Source organism: Aptenodytes patagonicus, chromosome 1 (genome assembly GCF_965638725.1).
Source record: "Aptenodytes patagonicus chromosome 1, bAptPat1.pri.cur, whole genome shotgun sequence".
Taxonomy (NCBI): domain Eukaryota; kingdom Metazoa; phylum Chordata; class Aves; order Sphenisciformes; family Spheniscidae; genus Aptenodytes; species Aptenodytes patagonicus.
The window spans coordinates 87,226,054-87,249,047 of NC_134949.1; the positions used below are offsets into that span (position 1 = coordinate 87,226,054).

At 44.7% G+C, this 22,994-nt stretch overlaps 1 protein-coding gene across 1 annotated transcript in view; it reads left to right on the forward strand.

Annotated features, from left to right (window-relative positions):
• The first annotated feature begins 6,676 nt into the window (after positions 1–6,676).
• LOC143158538 (antigen WC1.1-like) overlaps positions 6,677–22,994 on the forward strand; it is a 40,373-nt gene continuing 24,055 nt past the window's right edge. Inside the window, exon 1 of the mRNA XM_076334640.1 lies at positions 6,677–6,902. Within this exon, the coding sequence (XP_076190755.1) occupies positions 6,677–6,902 (226 nt within the window). The remainder of the gene's footprint in view (positions 6,903–22,994) is intronic.

Genomic DNA, 22,994 nt, shown 5'->3' on the forward strand with positions numbered 1-22,994 from the left:
GGGTGAATTATGGGATGTTTACAGGGAATGGGAAGGATCATGTTATGGAGGAAAATGGAGAAAGGGGGGAAGGGGAGTATAAAAGATGCCATTACACATAAGCAGTAAACTTGTCTGGCCAGTCCTTCCACCTGATCACTACAGATTGTCCTATCTTCTTATTAACTTCTAACTGCTTTCATTTGAATATGCTCTCTATTTCTTCTGTGTGTGTGGTCTGCCAGCAAACTTCAAGCTGGACTCACTGGTGAGTAGAGTGAGAAGTTTAGGAGCTAGGTCCTGGAGAATCTGAGGGTCCAGAGCCAACTACCAGAGAGACCTGATCCACTGTTTTTTATCTGTGCCTTCAAATTCAGGGATGAAAGGTTTAAATATTTAGAGAAAGAGTTTAGAAATCTTCCTGCTGAAACTTGGAAGAATCATTTTGATCTTCAGAATTGAGATCCTGGCATTTAATTAAAAACTAGAGGTGACCTCACAATTCTCTGAAGCAAAGGTTATAGCATAATGTACCATCATTAATGCAACATTTCAGAAGCCATTGGATCAGTTGTTCCGTCATTAGTTGATTGCATACTCATCATGAAATCCTGGACAGTTACCTCAAGTTAATTTTACCACACATGGCTTGAATAAATAGTGATTTCATGACTACTTGGAATTAATAAAAACTGGAGGGAAAAAAAGTAACAGAGAATCATATTAAAAGATTTTTTTTTTTTAAGGAAAAGTGGTACAGAAAGAAATAATAGCCACAAAAAGAAACCACCAAAGTTTCCATGTATAAATTAAAATGTCTCAGAGAAAGTGCACTGCCTTAGACCACAATTCAAAGAAGTCACTAAAACTTTACTTTCAATTTGTTTAACTCTTGGGGACAGAGACATTCAATGGATCATAAAATCAAAATATAGTTTATTCTGGAACTGACTGACATCTTAACTTTTCTTGCAATATATATCATATTGGCTTGCACTTGAGCCCTCCCTCAAAACAAATTTTGTCAAATGTTTCTTTAAAGTATGCTTTCCTCAAGTCATACTTTTGTTGGAAAATTTCTGACTGCCACTTCTCCAAAAGCATTTGGGCCCACAACAGAGTAACAAAATGTATGACTAGCTTTTGAAAGTTTTTGAAAAATATATTCATAAATATTCGCAAAGGTAAATACCACTCCAGATGACTTCATTTCAGATGTTTGTTTAAACCATTGTCAGTTTGAGATACAGAGATTAATCCTTCTCAAAGCTCAGGTTTAACTTAACCACAGGATACATCTCATTTCTCTGAAACTCAAAATCCCTCCAGCACAGCCCGAGTAAGGAAGAAAGTGGTTTCCTTCCTAACTGCTTGTTTTCCTTCAGACACCCCCATCTTTACCTTAGCATTAAGTGTATTAGCTCCATCTCTTAGCAACATCTGTTTTGTTTCAAGATAACAGCAGTTCAAAGACACATACACTTATATAGCCTCAAAACAAGTTTTGCAGCAACCTGTGTGAACTTTGGACTACAAGACGTGTTCGTGTGTGTGTGTGTGTGTGTGTGTTTATCTTCCTCACCCTCTTTCATAGACGTATGGGACTGAAGGTCTTAAGACATGGAGGAGGCCTTTAGAAATATGTACAGCCTTCTGTACAAAAGGGTTCATATTCTGATTAAATCCATTTAATAGCACTGTAGGACAAATATTTAAGAATTTGTTTTTACCTGTAAGCCTAGTAGTTTGAAAGCTTACCAGAAGCCCTTACTGATGGCACTGTTTGGTAAGCAGAGAGTACAACAGCTCTTCCTGAACACTACAGAGCAACAGTTGCCACAGTGTTGGGGCAGTAGCTCCTTCACCTGCCTACCTTTAGCATGCTAGAGAGGCTGACAGTGATAAGCAGCCAAGGGGCAGCAAAAGCAGCTGCAGGATGAGAGTTGCTGGAATGCTGTCTGGCTGTGCTGTGTGGAGACCAACAAATTACAGACAAAGGTTTGCTGCGCTCTGCCAATTTTAATTGGAAAACTGTGTGCCCCTGGAGTCAAAAGTGTGGAAAACAGAGCTCTATAGGGATACAGTTCCTGTCATTTGAGGGGAAACACTGTGTCAGCATGTGGTAGAGGGAATTAAAACAATCAAGCAAGAGCTGTTTGCCTCTTAGTTATGTTGCAGTGAGTGACATATTTTAAAATTCTAAGTTTTAATGTGCAGCAACCATAAGGTATAAATTTCACATAGATACAAGAGAACTGTGTCCAAAAGGATTGGAGGTAAAGATTACTGCTGCAAGCTGAAATCCTAGGAGAGGAGAGTGTCTTGTGGGACACATGCTGGCTTATGAATCAGCTCAGGTACTGCATTTCTGTCATAAAAGCCCATATTGGGTGAATTTGCTTGAATGAGCAGTGCCTATGTGTGTGAATGGAAAAACAGTAACCAGAAATCAGGCCAAGGAAAGGACGGGTAGGTGCTGAGAGGCAGCATGTAAAAGTCTCCCATGAATACATAAGGTCTGGAGACTCCTAGTCCTGTGGATCCACAAGAACAGAAAAACTCGGAACATCAAGAATCTCAAGTCTGTCAGGGCCACCAGCACACAATGATACCAACAGTGGGTTGTATAACTTAGGCCACATCCTAGGATGCAGTGACTTCTATGTACAATGATAACAGAATTATATACACACCTGCCGAAAAATGGGCCCTAAAGGACCTTTCTGAGCTCAGGTAGAAGCCCCTGGCATGACAACCCTTTGCTTCTGGGATGGGCCTCCCAGCTCTTGCTCTAAACAGGTAACTGTCAGTGAGTGTCTGAGTGTGAGGCAATAATTGAGCATACTATGTGAATAGTTATCTGCTATTAATAATAACAGCTTGATTCTATTAACAGTTTAACTAGTAAAAGGTGATCTAAAAAACATTGATTGTGATATTTGTCTCCCCTGACTTGAACACCTATCAGGAAAATTTACAATTCTTCTCATGAAACCATCCTGTCCTTGCTTGACTCTATCAGATTAGAACAGGCCTCTTAGTGGTTGTCTGCCTGAGTCCCATCTGTACCTCACTTGACCAATAAATATTCCATTAATACTGCTCATTCCCTCTTCACTGACCTGCCTCCCTTGCATTTTGTTGGTCACAGTGTAGGGAAATCTGAGATTTCGCTTGTCCACAGGGGAGAGTCCATTGCCAAGTACCAGGTGAAAATGCCATGTGGTCGCTATGGAGTAAGGTCTTTTTGTCTACTCTACAGCAATCTTCTCTTGTTCATATTCAGATTTACTTCTCTGGATAGTTCCAGGATACGGAGGAGGTTGTAGTTCTACCACATCTTGCACTATGTATTCTCTATGTTTTTACAGCAAAAGTATGATTTATACAGAAGGTGTGTTGTGGCAATTGATGAATTATGGGGCAAGGGATTTAAGGGGACCGCCTCAGCCATCAAGTCTACACTTGTGTTAACTGAAGGAAACATGCCCAGTAATTCCTTTCAGTGATTATGACCTTGGTCATTCCCAGAAAAGTTTCTTTCTGTTACCATTTTTATCGGAAGCTTATACCAGGTCCTCATTTTTCTGATTGTTAGAAGCCTCCTTGTGACAGCCAGTCTTACATGTCTTCACAGCAACTTTATACTTTTCTTCACATTACACAGTCCTTGTCCAATTAGAGTTAACCTGTCTGAAAATACTTAGAAGCAGAAGTTTGTTTTGTTAGACTGACATTTTCTGTTAGTCTCTTCATCACCCTTTGACTGTAAGATGGACTTTGTATTCCTCTGATCATCCTTGAAGGCCTTCTTTGTATTGTTCCAACTCTAGTACATAATTTTGGTTATACGTGAGCAAAACTGTTTACTGTAAAAAATACTCTGTAGAGTGATCTTAATAATCCTCTATCTGTACTGCAAATTCTCAACTGATACAGCCTAGAATTGCATTTGCCTTTTTTTATAATGATATCGTTCCTGTTCACTGATTACAGAATAACAAGATGTAGGCATTTTTCTTCCTTTTCTGTAGTAATGTGTTTCATCCAGTCACCTTACCCTCATCCTCAAGTTATCTCCTTCCTCTTTGGTACTGTTCATGCATCCTAACTTTGCATCACCGGCCCAGATTACTCTTCCCACTGTCTTAAGGGAACACCATGCTTGTTTCAGTAGACTATCTTGACCATTTTGTCTTCCAAAAAGTACTTTTCTTTTATATGGAATAGTAACAGGTCTGCTTTTAAAAATATTTTCCCAGAAGAGCAATCTGAGAGATAACACAAAGGGCTGTTGGTATCACAAGTGTGTCTTCCTCATGAGAAGAAGAAGAAAAAAAAACCCAGAGCCTCATAACAGAAAAGATTTTGAGTTAAACTGAAAAACTCAAGTCCTGAATTCCATTGTGGAACAGAGTTTTGATAGGATTAATGTTGCAGCAGAACTGGAGTATGACATGACCTAGAAAACAGAGGTAAAACCTGAAATCAGCAATAGACAAAAAATACAATCCAGACAATTGCAGGGGAAAAAAGGAAAGGAGCTTTAAGGGAAAAGGGGAAATAAAGCTCATTGTAGAAGAAGGAACTACTAAAGATTAAAAGGGTTCTCTCTAATAGAGAGACAAGAAAGCCTCTTAAATATTTAAAGCATGCCTTCCACCTCTGCTATACGTACAAGCAGAAATAACAGACATCATATTAAATCCAGCATAGCTTTCTGTATCCCTAAATCAAATAAACCAAATTTTTTGAACAGAAAGGGAGATTTGGAAGAACTAGGATGAAAGATATACTGTACATTTAAAGACCTGTCATAAGCTACTTCTAAGAAAGGAAGGAATTAAATGACATTCACTATATGTTTAAGAAGGCAAACATAAGATGGAGATGGAACTTGCCTTTCAAAAGTCTTTTTATCATCAAGAAAAGAAAAAAACCACAACGCAAAAGTAAAAAAAACACAACACAAAAGTTAAAAAAAGAAACATTCCAATTCTGAGAAACCGAAAGAGTTGTTCTCTAGACGCTTCACCAGCCTCATTGCTCTTCTTTGGACGTCCTCCAGCACCTCAACATCCTTCTTGTAGTGAGGGGCCTGAAACTGAACACAGTATTCAAGGTGTGGCCTCACCAGTGCCAAGTACAGGGGGACGATCACTTCCCTACTCCTGCTGGCCACACTATTTCTGATACAAGCCAGGAGGCTATTGGCCTTCTCGGTCACCTGGGCACACCACCAGCTCATATTGAGCCGACTGTCAACCGACACCCCCAGGTCCTTTTCCGACAGGCAGCTTTCCAGCCACTCTTCCCCAAGCCTGTAGCATTGCATGGGGTGGTTGTGACCCAAGCACAAGACCCAGCACTTAGCCTTGTTGAACCTCATACAATTGGCTCGGCCCATCAATCCAGCCTGTCCAGATCCCTCTGCAGAGCCTTCCTACCCTCAAGCAGATCAACACTCTCGCCCAGCTTGGTGTCATCTGCAAACTTACTGAGGGTGCACTTGATCCCCTCGTGCAGATCATTGATAAAGATATTAAACAGAACTGGCCCCAATACTGAGCCCTGGGGAACACCACTTGTGGCCAGCCACCAACTGGATTTAACTCCATTCATCACAACTTTTTGGGCCCGTCCAAGCGATGAGCAGCCAGCTTCTCTAGGAGAATGCTATGGGAAACAGTGTCAAAGGCTTTACTAAAGTCCAGGTAAACAACATCCACAGCCTTTCCCTCATCCACTAAGTGGGTCATCTTGTCATAGAAGGAGATCAGGTTGGTCAAGCAGGACCTGCCTTTCATAAACCCATGCTGACTGGGCCTCATCACCTGCTTGTCCTGTACATGCTGCATGATGACACTCAAGATGATCTGCTCCATAAAACATAACATCATTTTACATGCAAGAAAATACACATGCATTAGCACTGGTAGTGTCCTAACCTGTTTTGACAACCTTCACAAATATATGAGAAGAGGGTCATTTTGCTGTATTGCAGCAGTGGATAAGACCTCCAAGGAAATCAATGTGCAGGTCTTTCATACTGTCCTGTCTCTGCAGTACTGCCATACCACTCCTCTTGTCAGCCCCTGTGATTGCATTGGACCTTTCCATCAATCCCTGAATTGGTTTCACTTACTATTTCCTTCAGCAGACATCAGATCGGTTCTGATGAGACTGCAGGTTGGCACAAGCAAAAAAGATGGCAACCCTGCCTTCTTTTCATCATGTCCCCACTTATCTTCTAAATACCATTGGCCTAAGTCACTACCTGGAGGAGCAGCTTTTCTCTCACCCCACTGCAATCCACCAAATGTGTAGATCTCAGTGAGGCAGCTGACATGATTCCAGGTGCTGCAAGGGAGACCAGGCACTTTCCAGGGAGATGATGCCTGTCTGTGCTCCCTTGTCACCACATATGCTGCCATCCCTGTGCCTTGAGCCACCCTCAGGCTATCCCTTTGGCTACGGCAAGACTGGCAAGACCTAAGTGCTCCTCTGCAGCAATAGTTAGGAAATTGCAAATGGCAGGCCTAGCAGCTCACCTTTGCATTTGAGAGAAAGTTCCTCTTCTGAATTTCTGCTAAGGCTGCCACTGGGTCTGCTGTGTGAAAGGTTCAGCAAGGTCTAGCACTCATGTGCCTAGAGCTGAGGAAGATGATGGCATCTTCTGGCAGCAGGAGCCTCAGAAATGGTGTACATCAACATCCCTGTTTCAGCCCTCTTGAAAAGCCCTGAGGTAGAACTTGAAGCAGTTTGTGAGAGGAGGGCTTCTTGGTATGCAGAGATCAAACCTGCCAGTGGTGAAGATGGAGACACCAAGCTTTTTGTGACCTGCAGATCTGTTGATGTCCTGGATCTCCTGTCCCCAGAGATTTCCTGTGTCTACCTGCTGGACAGCAGTACCACAGTCCTGTGTCAGTACAGCTGAGGTACCCATTCCCATTCTCTCCTGTCCCTCTAACTATGACTTCCTCTGCTTCACCTCTGTTTCACAGAAGATGGTCTCTAACAAATGTTTCCCGTGTTTCCTTTCCCATCTTCTAAAAGGGGCTGTACTGCCTCCTTTGTTGCTTACCTGCACCAATGTGCATGCCTGGAATCCTGCAAAGGCTCCTTTGTAGTCCAGATGATCCAGCACAGAGCTTGCTAATGGGTCTTCTTAGCCATCTCCACTACAACTGCTTCCTAAGAGATCTCCTGCTAGACAGCTCTGTACTGCCAGGTCTTCAAAACTCTTTTAGAAAGAAAGTTTTTTATAGACTACAAGGAAGGACTTTTCTTGCTGACTTCCTACTCTATATACCTCATCTTCATGTGCAATGGGAGGGATGAATCCTGGCAGGTGTCAAGAAGATCAGGGAGCTCTTCAGCTGCAGGAGAGAGAGATGGGAGAGACCCTGTGGGTACTTCTACACTGCACAATACGCAAACTCAAGCACTTAACCTCTGTTCATGGCTCGGGTGCTGGTTCAGTCGCTAGCTTTGCTTTGGCGCACTTCAAGGGAAATATGATATAAAGGGAATTAATCCTATGCAGTGCAGGTGCAAGTCAGTCTGTGCCACTTTACACCGGGGACCCAGGAATCAGTCCCTGACCAACTTTTACTTAGCACTGTAGATAATACTTGTGCTGACTGCTTCAAAAATGAGCCTCTAACCACATCCTTTGTGTTTGCTCCAGGAGATGAAAGCCCCCGTGTCTCCATGGTACTTGCTGTCTTAGGTGAGCTTGTGTGAAAACAGTCCCTACACACCTCTCAGCTGTGGGGTCCTGCCACATAAGTCTTCCAACTACTCTCACTGCACAACCCATGTGTGGTACCCATGCAGCCTGCTTCAAAGCCATGCTGCAAGAACATCCGTATGTGTGTCAGTTCCCTATGTTACATTTCTTTGCAAACACAACGTGGCAGAACTGAGGAGCATCAGAAGAGAAGAGACAACCCTCTCTTCTACCTTACTAACCTCTCACTATACCTATGATATAAGCTAGAGATTTTCTTATGAAACAGTGGGCTATTTATTGGGCAGCTCCCACCATGTATGCCCATTTTGCAGGAAGTTAAGTATTTCCTGTATATGGACAGATCCTGAGAACAACAAAGCTTCACTCTGTGCTCCAACCAGATTGGAGTCTTGCCGCATATCTACTTTTCTTTTTCCTTCCTTGCAAGCTGGAAAACAGTGGGCTCAGCCCACCTCTTAATTTTTGCTCATCCCAGTAAGGAAAACTGAATCAATCAACACCAGATTTTTCTTGCGAAAGAACCGAGAAGTAATCCTTAGCCAGAAGGTACCCCTAGAGCAGACAACAGGAGCCCCTGGAAGAAAGTGCTGTTTAGGGAGCAGTATGTTTGAAGCACCTACTCAGCAAAAACAGAAACAGCTGTCAACCAGTATCCTCAGATCCCATTTTCATTTGTGTGAAGAAATATACTTCATTCTGCCCTCAGAATGTATAGTAGGGAAGTCAGGCAATTGATACTAGTATGATGTTTCTCATGCAGCACAGGAAATTATCTCTTTATTTTCTTCCTGCATTCTCATGCAATCTAACTATTGGCTGCAAAATTTCACAGTTTATTAGGGCTCATGTGAGGATCTTCTACCTCTTTCAGATTCTAGACACCAACACCTGTTACATCTTCCTGTCCAATGGTGTGTGCTAACCAGTGTCCCTGCAACTCCATATGCAATATGATTTTTAGTTACAGAGTTGTAAAGTTTGCTTTCAAGCACACAAGACTGAATCTTGTCCCCAGCACATTCTGTTGCATGCCTCCAGACCATAAGGGTTATTTTTTGTCCATCTTCCCAGGCTTTTCTGGTGGGAAAGCCAATTCTGAAAGAACCATCACAAGTGACACAAACCATCCAGAAGTCCCAGAAACTCATGTGGAGTCAAAAAAAGAGCACCAAGAATTAAGAAATAAATGTTCACACTGGGAAAACTAAACCTAAAGCAAATATATTTCAGTATTTCTTCATAAGTCTTGAAGTCATTCCTAGTCCTCCAGACCCACTTGATGACCTGCTATCAGCTGCTCTTGTTTCAAAATTTCAGTTGCCCCTCTTTGCCCCATTACAGATTTTTGCTGTCGTGACTGATTCCTTATGGAGGAGAGGGCATCTACTTCTAAGGCCAACAGTGGGAATACAGTGTGGAAAGCATCAGGGAATACTTCTGAAAAGGGGGGGATGGACCTCCAGAGGGATGAAACTGGTGGCAGAGAATCTTTTCCAAACAGGTACTCAGTTTATGACAGATGAACTCTGCTTTACAGACAAATGCAAGATTCCTGCTCAGCATCCCTATTTCCAGGAGAGAAGAGACAGAATCCTTGGCCTGTGGCTGGCTTACAAGTGGCCAGGGAAAGAAGTGAAGAAGGGACACAGTTTGACTGGGGGGGGAGGGTAGGTGGGTTCCTCAGAGAAGAAAGAAGTGCTTGATCCATCTGAGGAAGGAGCAGAACTTCTGAATATGTAGACCAAGATGTTTGTGCTTAGAGGAGATGGTGCTGGTTTTTCTTCTGCTATCTGAGCATAGATGGTGTCCCAGAATGCCCCGGTCTCCAGACAAAAGATACCAACAGTTATGATGGGCTGTGCAATGGTAACCAATGGGTTACTTTTCCATATAGGAACATTCTGTATCCAAGTCTAGTGAGAAGATACCCTTAAGGTCCTTCACAAACATTGCTAGGTGGATAAGGCTGGATGACAGACATGATGTCATGTTGCCATTGAATTTGTCCTTGAATAGATGTCTTTTCCTGGTCATTTGACTAGAAGCACATCCTGGTGTCACCACATATTCAGGACTTGTTAAAGTAAGCCCTCATGCCCATTGGGCACAGGGAATCCATGCTGCCAGTCCCAACCGAAGTGAATACTGATCCTGATGACATCCCTGTCTGCAATGGGAAAGAAAAGAAAAGGAGAATACCAGCTTCTCCCCATGTCGTGGTTTAACCTCAGTTGGCAACTGAGCACCACACAGCTGCTTGCTCACTCCTCCCCCCCCACCCCAGTGGGATGGGGGAGAGAATTGGAAGAGCACAAGTGAGAAAAACTCGTGGGTTGCGATAAAACAGTTTAATAATTGAAATAAAAGGATAATAATAATAATATAATTATAATAATACACAAAGCAAGTGATGCACAGTACAATTGCTCACCACCCGCCGACCGATGCCCAGCCAGTCCCCGAGCAGCGGCCCCCCCGGCCAGCTTTCCCCAGTTTATGTACTGAGCATGACATCACATGGTATGGAATGTTTCTTTGGCCAGTTTGGCTGTGCCCCCCTCCTAGCTTCTTGTGCACCTGCAGCCTTCTCAGTCGGTAGAGCATGGGAAACCAAAAAGTCCTTCACTAGTGTAAGCATTACCTAGCAACAACTAAAACATCGGTGCGTTATCAACTTTGTTCTCATCCTAAATCCAAAACACAGCATTGTACCAGCTACTAGGAAGGAAATTAACTCTATCCCTGCCGAAACCAGGACATCCCAGCTGAGAATTCTGGAGTTCTAACATCCATGGGCACTGGCATGTATCTGGTTACTTGGTCATAGTGCCCATGGAGGAGACTCTGGTCATCAAGGGCCTGCATGCTGAGAAGTAGATCTCACTCTTAGACTTCCTGAAGTGGGTTTAAAATGTCAGTGAGAATTCTGTTGATGGCTGCTAATCAGCAAGGAAAAGAGTGCTAAGTGAAACCGCTGAACCTCAGTACAGGAACAGACATTATAACGGATACCTTGTCTATCTCTCATTAACACATCTGCCACAGTTTTTTCCTCACCCTGACCACATTTCCAGTGGAGTGGCAGTGACGTTCTGTTTTTCAGAGGTCTGTATCAGGGAGCAGAAGCAGGCTACTCTGCAAGGGAAGGTCAGCCAGGAACTGAAGTTGACAGCAAGCCAGGCATGAGGCAGGATCCTCATCAAGGGGTAAAGTCCCAGAGTACCTGAACAAGAAGAACAGAATAGGTCTGGTGACTGCAGCCAGGTTAAGTCAGCAGTCCAGGCAATCCAAACAAGACCACAGTAAGGTGGTAGGTCCAAGATCAAGCCATAAAGTCAAGTCAGCAGATCAGGGTCAGTATCAGCAAAGTTCATGGCCAGACCCAAGTTTGGCTGCCATATAGCTCTAGGAGAGACCACAGGCAAGCGTCAGAGCTCCTGAGCAGCTCCTGAGCAAAGAATGGGCAGCCTCTGGCCAGACTTCTCTTGGCTCTTCCTCATGCAGCTCTTTCCACAGCAGTCTGACCCAAGGTTACACTGCTGCAAGGTTATAGAGGCCTTGAACAGGCAGTCAAAGCCCAGCGAGAAGGGGAAGAGGTTGCAGAGCATGTTGATGTACTAAGGACCTAACAGCTTGGATGCCACTGAACTTGGGATTCTGGATAAACACCAGATAGATGCCATCAGACAAAAAGAGCATGTGTGTCGGTGTCTAAAGAGGATTGTGTGTTCAGACTGGTGTAAACAGGTAGCGTCTGCAACTTGTTCTACTTGCCAAGAATGAGTCAAGTAGCCACAGTTTGATTAACGGCAGCTTTTATTTCCCTAAATTCATCATTCTAGAGTGAGAGAGTGGGCAGAACTACCAGCAATGGTCATACATAACCTGAAACAAAAAGAAACTCAGCAGAGGAAGCAGGAAGTCCTGTAATTCACATCCTAAGGAAGATGGTCTTTCAAGAGTTCTCAAGTTTTCACTGAATAAGGAAACCCTGAGCAGCGCTTGCCTCAAAGACGGAGCGGGTATCATTTTTTACTCACAGAACTACCGCTAGTGATAAACACCTCTTCTGTTGATTTTACGGTGAGAGTACAATTGCTCCCAAGGAGACGGATGAGCTACAAATTTAGGCATTTTCTTAGCCTTTTTCTCTTCCAAAGTGATTCACAAAATGACCAGTGTTCTGCACTTTCACATTGCTTTGTCAGGTGAGAAATAACCATTTTGCATACTGCTCCGCCTGTACCACTGATGTTGGTCCCATAGTAAAATAAGACAATACCGATGATGACATCTCAATCATCCTTCATATATGGTCACAGGCACAATTTTCAAATTTTATTGGAGGTTTTGGTTCTTTCAGATTTGAGATTAATCTGTTGATAATGTCTAAAAAGGTGAACAATATTTCTATTGGTTCCTTCATGTAGTTCATGCTAGCATGTGAATCTATATATTTCCTCCTTTGTAGTCATTTGTGAGACACAGAGAAGCCCATGCAGAGTTTGGTCTAGGCAGCGCCTAACAGAGAGTGAAGTTTAATCTGTCCACGATCAGGATGGCAACAAAAGGACATCTTTCTACTCCAGTGTTGTGGCTGCTTCTCCTCTCCATTCAGGTCTCCCTGGGTAAGTACGTACTTTATTTCACATAAGGCAGTGAGATAGGAAATAAATCGGTTGTTATTCCATCAACCTTTAAGGCAAAGTGTTAAGAAGGTGTTTAAATACATTTCTGTCTTTGATTCAATCTCCTCAGTGATCCTGAGAGAAAGAAGGGTAAGCCATTTGTAATAGTTCTGTATTTTACTCAGACATCTGTGACTGGCCATTCTCATAGGAATTCGAGTCCAAGTTTAGTGAACAGTCAAGCTGTAATGGAAACCAGCCAGGTATTCTTACTTGTCTCCCCTGTCGAGCTCTGCATAGACAGAATGAATAACTCCAGGTCTTTATTCAACGCCAGTTAAAATGATGTTGCTGTGCTCTGTGTGTCCAGTGGAGTTTGGCTGGGTAACATACTGTCCCCTCAGTTGTTCCTGTATGTCTGAAGCCTATCACTATTTTTCCCTCTGCTCTTCTAGAGCTATGTGTACATGTTTGAAGCTGACGATGAAAGCCAGATTTTGGAATGCCCATTTTTGTCTCTATACACAAGGAGGTGGCACTATGGCATTGTGACTGGTGGTCGCATCCCCATGTGATGAGAACAAGACTTCATGGTTGATATTTTAAGCTTGAGAAGTGGGCCTGTGTGAACCTCATGAGGTTTAACAAGGCCAAGTGCAAGGTCCTGCACCTGGGTCGGGGCAACCCCCAGTATCAATACAGGCTGGGGGATGAAGGGGGGATTGAGAGCAGCCCTGCCGAGAAGGACTTGGGGGTACTGGGGGATGAAAACCTAGACATGAGCCAGCAATGTGCGCTCGCAGCCCAGAAGGCCAATCGTATCCTGGGCTGCATCAAAAGCAGCATGGCCAGCAGGTCAAGGGAGGTGATTCTGCCCCTCCACTCTGCTCTGGTGAGACCCCACCTGGAGTACTGCGTCCAGCTCTGGAGCCCTCAGCATAAGAAGGACATGGACCTGTTGGAAAGGGTCCAGAGAAGGGTCACAAAAATGATCAAGGGGATGGAACACCTCTCCTATGAAGAAAGGCTGAGAGAGTTGGGATTGTTCAGCCTAGAGAAGAGAAGGCTTCGGAGAGACCTTATTGCTGCCTATCAGTACTTAAAGGGGGCTTATAAAAAAGATGGCGGCAGACTTTTTAGCAGGGCCTGTTGTGACAGGACAAGGGGGAATGGCTTTAAACTAAAGGGGGGTAGATTTAGACTAGATAGAAGGAAGAAATTTTTTACGCTGAGGGTGGTGAAGCACTGGCACAGGTTGCCCAGAGAGGTGGTGGATGCCCCATCCCTGGAAACATTCAAGGTCAGGTTGGACGGGGCTCTGAGCAACCTGATCTAGTTGAAGATGTCCCTGCCCACGGCAGGGGGGTTGGACTGGACAACCTTTAGAGGTCCCTTCCAACCCAAACTACTCTATGATTCTATGATTCTATGATACCGTGATGTGGCATGGCCCCAGTCTTAAAGGTTCTCACCAGTTGTGTGGATGCAGTCACACTTCAAGTGGATGGGAAGAGGAGGCACAGGCCTTTCTGTGCAAAGGAGTGTGAAGAACAATATTAAACATTTGTATTTAGACATCTTTGTAGCAATGTTTGAGTGTCATCTGAGTGGTACTGTAGAAATGAGTGTTCTGCCAACTTCTTTTTAATAACAGGGAATAGTACCAGCGTGACTCACTGGCAGATGCAGACAAGCTTTACCTTGACACCACCATCAGCACCTATGATCCATGTCTCTGCTCTGGTGGTACTTGCACTCCCCAGGCTGCCGCAGCCCCCTGCTGGTCCCAGGGATGGTGCAGCGCACAGGCAGTGCAGGATGCACGGCCATCCAGGAGTAAGCGGGAAACCTGCAACCGAGGCAGCACGCGTGTGCTGAAAACCTCCACTTAGGGTCTGGGTACAGGGATGCACAGCTCATTCTCACCCCTGGCCTACAAGGGGAACCAGGTCTTCAGCTGGAGCGAGCCAAAATCTGACGCCTTCTTACCCAAACAGAACCTCACTCTGTGACTAGCACCACTGAGTTCAGTGAAGGCACTTGTGGAACATGCTATGGAGTGTGAGGAAATATAAAAGAGTGTGCCTGTAGGTATCATTAAAAATTCACATAAGATTGATTACAGCAAATGATAGTTTTGATTAGGGAATATTTAAATCTGTTGATTGGGTTATGCCTGCCTCTGCATCCAGCCTTGCATGCTGTCACATGTTGAAAACATGAGATGGTGGATTATTTAAAAATTCAAGTGCAGAGAGGTCGATCAGTCAAGTGAGGAGCTGTTTGTTTTACTCCTGAGATGGCTAATGGAAATAGGTTATCTGATTCCTTTAATAATGTATTATAAATTTAACTTAGAAATTATTTCTCTTTTAAATGTATATATTTTTTAGCTGAGAAAACTCTTTTTTGGACAATGTTCTTCAAATAAACTGTGGCCTGTTCTCCAGAACATCTTTCAGAAGAGTCTTAAAAGACTTATTACGGAAAGATTATACTCCTCCTGAGACAACATGTTGCAAGTACAAAGGGATTTTGTAGTTATCAGAGGCTTGTGCTATGTATGTGAGAGATTTTCTTACTCAGGAAATTTGAGAAGAGAGGACAGTTTGCAGAAAAAATAGTTTTTGGAAGTTACTAGTTGTCAGTCACTTGAATAATCTCCATTAAACTTTTTGTGTTTCTGAATCTAAATGATAGGCAGGAAATTGTGAGGAAGTCCAGCAGTGTTAGCAAAGAGGTAAAACCTTTGCCTATGTATAAGAGGTGATCATATGTCAAAGCTATATGGTCTGTGTCTGATAAAGCAGGGAAGAATCAGGCTACAGACCACATGGAGATCAAGGCAAAATTGCCTTTTAGTTGACTACTGCCAGCAGTTTACTCTGGAATGAGAAATGAAACTATGGTTAGTTACTGAAGGAAGTGGCTGCATTAGCATCAGTTCATGGGCTAAGACTGACATACTTACAGGAAATAGAGAGAGGAATTAGGTTTGTTTTCAAATGCAAAGAAAAATTATATATTCTTGTTTCACAATCTCAAATGACAGCAAGCAGTGTGATATGTAGGAACACCTCTCTCTTTTGAGGAAGAGAGGGAAGGTGGTATTTTCCACACCAATTTTTTTTGAAAACTCTTACTGGAAAACTCAAGGCTTTTAGTGCAAATTAATTATCTTTTGTCACTTATCAAATACCATCATTGATAGGAGATGAACTACGAGAGGTGTCTTTCTGGACTACTTGCAAGATAGGCACAGCTGCACTGTTTTCTGTTCACATCGTTGCCCAGTGCTGGGTCATAATGAGTACTGCAGGTTTCTCTTGGTACCGGGTCAGGTTCTGATACCTTTCTTGCTTCCAGTGCAGTCTTACTCACTAAGAATTGTGGCTGTCTCAGCTAACTGTGTCACCTTTGGAGAGGTGACTCCTATGAGTCATGAGCTGTAGAGTTGGTATGAGGGTACAGCAAGGGCCAGCTGCTCCAGCTGCGATAACGTGTCTGGTAGGGCAGGGGCCTCACCATCCAGGGTCCAGCCTCACAGTACCCAAGAGAGGCAAGGAGGGCAGACCTAGGGGTGGTAGTTGGGTGTTGTGGTTTAACCCAGCAGGCAGCTAAACACCACACAGCCGTTCGCTCACTCCCCCCACCCCCAGTGTGGTGGGGGAAAGAATTGGCGGGGTAAAAAAAAAAATAAAATCTGTGGGTTGAGATAAAGACAGTTTGATAGGACAGAAAAGGAAGGGAAAATAACAATAATAACAATGATATAAGAATATACAAAATAAGTGATGCACAATGCAATTGCTCACCACCTGCCAACCAATGCCCAGCCAGTTCCTGAGCAGCGGTCACCCCTCCCCCAGCTAACTCCCCCCAGCTTATATACTGAGCATGAGGTCACATAGTATGGAATATCCCTTTGGCCAGTTTGGGTCAGCTGTCCTGGCTGTGCAGGGCACGAGAAGCTGAAAAGTCCTTGACTAGTGTAAGCACTACTTAGCAACAACTAAAACATCAGTGTGTTATCACATTATTCTCATGCTAAATCCAAAACACAGCACTGTACTAGCTACTAGGAAAAAATTAACTCTATCCCAGCTGACACCAGGACAGTATCCACCCCTTATTCTATACCATCTACATCATGCCCAGGTCCCACACTTTCCAATACATCCCAATTAATCACCGCCACCTTTCCCGTCTTTTGATATACACACAGAGTTATCATTCCCTTAGTCTATCGGTCATCCCTATAAAATGTTTGTTGAGTTCATTTAGTCCATGACTTTGGGCTCCATCTGTCGTAACAGTCCTTCAGGGCAGGAGAGATGGTATGTGGTGTTGGATTGTTGCATGCTGAAGCCAGTTTTGGTCCCATCACCACTGCGCTTGTCTGGTTCTATTATCACTGCACTTTGCTCAGTTTCATCAAAGTTCATTCTTCATTAATCTAGGTGATTCTTACTGTAATACCATTGATAGGGCATATAGCCACCACAGAAGTGATGATATACAGTATTACATAGCAATTAACATCATACAATTTAATTCATTGGCTATTCTCACCCAAAATCAAATCCCCTTGAGGTACACATCGGACTTGCCCATCCTTCCGCATCACCCACCAAGTGCACCCAGGTCCTTGAGCAAAAGCAATCCTACAGATGGGTTTGCCTTTGCCCGAGGCAGGAATAACCCAGACTGTCTTCCCCAGTGTATTTTTTATGTGAACTACAGAGACTTTATCCCCTTCTACAGTACGTAAAAGTTTTGACTGGGCAGGGCCAGCTTTATTGGCAGATCCCCTAGTGTTGACTAACCAGGTGGCTTTTGCTAAATGTGTGTCCCAATGTTTGAACATCCCAGCACCCATTGCTCTCAGTGTAGTCTTTAACAGTCCATTGTATCGTTCAATTTTCCCAGAGACTGGTGCATGATAGGGGATGTGATATACCCACTCAATGCCATGCTCTTTGGCCCAGGTGTCTATGAAGTTGTTTTGGAAATGAGTCCCATTGTCTGACTCAGTTCTTCTGGGGTTCCTTGTCACCATAAGACTTACTTTTCAAGGCCCAGGATAGTGTTCCAGGCAGTGGCATGGGGCACAGGATATGTTTCCAGCCATCCGGTGGTTGCTTCCACCATTGTAAGCACATGGCACTTGCCCTGGCGAGTTTGTGGGAGTGTAATATAATTGATCTGCCAGGCCTCCCCATATTTATATTTCAGCCATCATCCTCCATACCAGAGAGGCTTTAACCACGTGGTTTGCTTGATTGCAGCACGTTTCACATTCATGGATAACGTGTGCAATAGTGTCCATGGTCAAGTCCACCCCTCGATCACAAGCCCATCTGTATGTTGCATCTCTTCCTTGGTGACCTGAGGTGTCATGAGCCCGCTGAGCTATAGATAATTCACCCTTATGTTGCCAGTCCAGATCCACCTGAGCCACTTCAATCTTAGCAGCCTGATCCACCTGCTTGTTGTTTTGATGTTCTTCAGTGGCCTGACTCTTGGGTACATAAGCATCTACATGATGTATTTTTACAGTCAGGTTTGCTGCCCGGGCAGCAATATCTTGCCACAATGCGGCAGCCCAGATGGGTTTGCCTCTGTGCTGCCAATTGCTCTGCTTCCATTCCTGCAGCCACACCCACAGGGCATTTGCCACCATCCATGAGTCAGTATAGAGATAGAGCACTGGCCGCTTTTCTCATTCAGCAATGTCTAAAGCCAGCTGGATAGCTTTCACCTCTGCAAACTGACTCGATTCACCTTCTCCTTCAGCAGTTTCTGTGACTTGTTATATAGGACTCCATACAGCAGCCTTCCACCTCTGATGCTTTCCTACAATACGAAAGGATCCATCAGTGAACAGGGCATATTGCTTCTCATTTTCTGGTAGTTTATTATACATTGGGGCCTCTTCAGCATGCATCACCTCCTCCTCTGGTGATATTCTGAAATCTTTGCCTTCTGGCCAGTCCATCATCACTTCCAAGATTCCTGGGTGACTGGGGTTTCCTATTTGAGCCCATTGTGTGATTAGTGTGACCCACTTACTCCAAGTAGCATCAGTTGCATGATGCATAGAGGGGACCCTCCCTTTGAACATCCAGCCCAGCACCGGCAGTCGGGGTGCCAGGAGGAGCTGTGCTTCAGTGCCGATCACTTCTGAAGCAGCTCGAACCCCTTCATATGCTGCCAATATCTCTTTTTCAGTTGGAGTATAGCAGGCCTCGGATCCTCTGTATCCCCGACTCCAAAACCCCAGGGGTCGACCTCGAGTCTCCCCTGGTGCTTTCTGCCAGAGCCTCCAGGTAGGGCCATTCTCCCTGGCTGCAGTGTAGTGCACATTTTTTACCTCTTGCCCTGCCCGGACTGTCCCAAGGGCTACTGCATGAACTGTCTCCCATTTAATTTGTTCAAAGGCTTGTCATTGCTCAGGGCCCCGTTTGAAATCGTTCTTCTTCTGGGTCACTTGATAGAGAAGGCTTACAATCAGGCTGTAATTTAGAATTGGCATTCTCCAAAAACCCACAACACCTAAGAAAGCTTGTGTTTCCCTTTTGCTAGTTGGTGGAGACATGGCTGTTATCTTGTTGATCACATCCATTGGGATCTGACGATGTCCATCGTGCCAATTTATTCCTAAAAACCGGATGTCCTGTGCAGGTCCCTTGACCTTAGTTTGTTTTATGGCAAAACTGGCCTTCAGAAGGATTTGGACTACCTTCTTCCCTTTCTCAAAAACTTCTTCTGCTCTGTTGCCCCATACAATGATGTCATCAATGTATTGCAGGTGTTCTGGAGCTTCACCCTGTTCCAGTACAGTCTGGATCAGGCCATGGCAAATGGTGGGGCTGTGTTTCCACCCCTGGGGCAGTCGATTCCAGGTGTACTGGATGCCCCTCCAAGTGAAAGCAAACTGTGGCCTGCACTCTGCCGCCAAAGGGATTGAGAAAAATGCATTAGCAATATCAATTGTGGCATACCATTTGGCTGCCTTTGACTCCAGTTCGTATTGAAGTTCTACCATGTCCGGCACGGCAGCACTCAACGGCAGCGTGACTTCATTCAGACCGTGATAGTCTACTGTTAGTCTCCACTCTCCATTAGACTTTCGCACTGGCCATATGGGACTGTTAAAGGGTGAGCGAGTCTTGCTGATCACCCCTTGGCTCTCCAGTCGATGAATCAGCTTATGGATGGGAATCAGGGAGTCTCGGTTGGTGCGATACTGCCACCGGTGCACCGTTGTGGTGGCGATCGGCACCTGTTGTTCTTCGACCTTCAGCAACCCCACAATGGAAGGGTCCTTCAAGAGACTGGGCAAGGTGGACAGCTGTTTAGTTTCTTCTGTCTCCAAGGCAGCTGTACCAAAAGCCCACCAGTACCCTTTTGGGTCCTTGAAATACACTCTCCTGAGGTAGTCTATGCCAAGGATGCACAGAGCCTCTGGGCCACTCACAATGGGGTGCTTCTGCCACTCATTCCCAGTTAGGCTCACTTCAGCCTCCAATACAGTTAGCTGTGGGGATCCCCCCATCACTCCAGAAATACAGATGGGTTCTGCCCCTTTATAGCTCGATGGCGTTAAGGTACACTGTGCACCGGTGTCTACTAAAGCCTTATAGTCCTGCGGGTCTGATGTGCCAGGCCATTGCATCCACACAGTCCAGCAAACCCCATTGTCCCTTTCCTCCCCCTGGCTGGAGGCAGGGCCCCTCTAGTCCTGGTCATAGTATCTGTTACTCACTTCTTGTAAATGTGAATCAAAAGTCCCTTTATTAAGATCGGAAGTACAATCAGCCCTTCTGCTCTGTCTGGGGAACTGCTCACTGGAAACTGGAGCAGCAATTTTACTGGAAGAAACCCCTTTTGTGATTGTTTTTCCTTGCAACTCACGTACCCGTGCCTCTAGGGCTGAGGTAGATTTTCCATCCCACTTCCTCATGTCCTCTCCGTGGTCACATAGGTAAAACCATAGGGTGGCCCGTGGTGTGTATCCACTATATCCTCTCTCTTGAGCAGAGGAACGCTTACTCCTAATGGCTGAGATACTGGTCCATACAGGTGGGCAGTAGGACATATCCTCTTCTAGTTGCTGGACCTTCCGGGACAGTTTCTCCACAGCCAAGATGCAGGCCCGTAGCAAGGAAGAGAGACTTTCTTTATATTGCCGGAGTTGGCCAGCCAATTCATCCACTGTTTGTTCCTCTCCGTCTTTCCAAGTCATTACTGCCAATGAGTTGTCATATGACAATGGTGTGCTCTATACAAACTTCCGCCACATGGGTCGTGTGCACTTGACTTCATCTGGATCTTTGGATAACTGCTCGTTGTCCAGGTCATCATAAATCACATCCAGCACAGCTAATTTCCTCAGGTACTGGATACCTCTCTCCATGGTGGTCCACTTGCCTGGGTGACATACATCTTCCTTGAAGGGATACCTTTCCTTCACACCTGACAGGAGTCGCCTCCAGAGGCTGAGGGCTTGTGCCCCTTTTCCAATCGCTTTGTCAATGCCCCCTTCCCTGGAAAGGGATCCCAGCTGCTTGGCTTCTTTACCCTCTAATTCCAGGCTACTGGCCCTGTTATCACAGCATCAGAGCAGCCAGGTGACAATATGCTCACCTGGACGATGGCTAAAATCTTTTCGTATATCTCGCAGCTCACTCAGGGATAGAGATTGGGTGGTCACCGCCTCATTTAGGAGTTCTTCCTCTTCCTCCTCCTGTCCTCATGATGGCCCTGGTTCGTCTTCATCCCTTACTAAATGAGTTGATTTTCTTGTGTATTTCTTCTTGTGTATAGGGGCGACTCATACTGGCACAGGTTGGTTCTCTGGTTCAGCCGCAGTGCCTGTTGCCTAGGCTGGAGTAGCTGCAGCACCCGTCATGAGGGTTGATCTCTGGATGGTATTCTTCAACAATTGTTTAACCTTAAACAAGACCTGAACCACATTCAGGAGATATAGTAATAGGACTATGTTGGTTTGAACATCCCAAGGATATTCAAAATTCTTGAGAGGTGTTGTAACTAGCCTGAAGGAGAAAGGGAAGGTGAAGGAGCAGGGGAAAGTGTCCCCCCTCGTCTCCCCGTAGATTGGTTCCCCAAGGAAAAAAGGTAAAAGGTGTAATTATTAATAGTTTCCGAAAAGTGGTTCCCAAGGTACAGAGATAACAACAATGCTGAGTAGAAATAGAGAAGTACAAATACAAAAATTAGCCTCACAAACAAAAATTTTATCACATCATAAACCAGTAGTGTTACACAGTGCAGCAAAATGATATACTTAATCCAGCTCCCAGAGGTGATAAACAGCACAACAGGGAACATATACAGCAAGTATGGTGTTACATAACACAACTTTGAGAGCAAGAATGACAACTTTGAGCGTAAATTAATCAACATTGTGACCAGCGACCGTTAAACCAATATGATTAATGCTTATAACAAATTTGCCTTAACACAGTCTGGTCAGATCTATCATTATCTCAACCCTTTGTGCCCCACATTGGGCGCCAAAAGGACTGTTGTGGTTTAACCCGGCAGGCAGCTAAACACCACACAGCCGTTCACTCACTCCCCCCACCCCCAGTGCGGTGGGGGAGAGAATTGGGGGGGAAAAAAAAAAAAAGTAAAATTTGTGAGTTGAGATAAAGACAGTTTAATAGAACAGAAAAGGAAGGGAAACTACTACTAATAATAATGATAAAAGAATATACAAAATAAGTGATGCACAATGCAATTGCTCACCACCTGCTGACAAATGCCCAGCCAGTTCCCGAGCAGCGGTCACTGCCCCCTGGCAAACTCCCCCCAGTTTGTATACTGAGCATGACGTCACATGGTATGGAATATCCCTTTGGCCAGTTTGGGTCAGCTGTCCTGGCTGTGCCCCCTCCCAGCTTCTCGCTGGCAGGGCACGAGAAGCTGAAAAGTCCTTGACTTTTGACTTAGTCCTTGACTAAGTGTAAGCACTACTTAGCAACAACTAAAATATCAGTGTGTTATCAACATTATTCTCATCCCAAATCCAAAACACAGCACTGTACCAGCTACTAGGAAGAAAATTAACTCTATCCCAACCGAAATCAGGACATTGGGCTCAACTCTTGTTGCCAACTTGCCTCAGATCATCAGGCAGGTCCAAGGTCAAGCTGAGAAGTCAGTCTGTGGCTCAGAGTGCAGATCAACAGGGCCCATGGCCAGGCACAGCTGTGCCTGAGTTGAACACAGATACACCTACAATGTAGCACAGGCAGGGACAGAAGGTCCAGGCCTGTGCTTAAATGGAGGCCTGGGCCCATGGGCAGAGTGTGTGGGTGGGGAAGGTTGAGACCATTAAGGATTATTAGTGCACTCAGGACACTGACAATTGAATCAAACCTGTCCTATAGATGATTGCGTTAATTTTCCATTGTGTGTCAGGTTTTGAAACAGTGCTACTTTGGGACCAAAGTTACTAGGCTTCTTATGTGACTGTCCTGTAAACCTTCTCTAGCTATGTGGTCAATCTGAATGATCCTCCAGGCCCCAAAACAAGTTGCCAACCCTCTTCAGGGATTTACCTGTTCCATAACATGCTGAAATTCAAATCTGATCAAATTGAA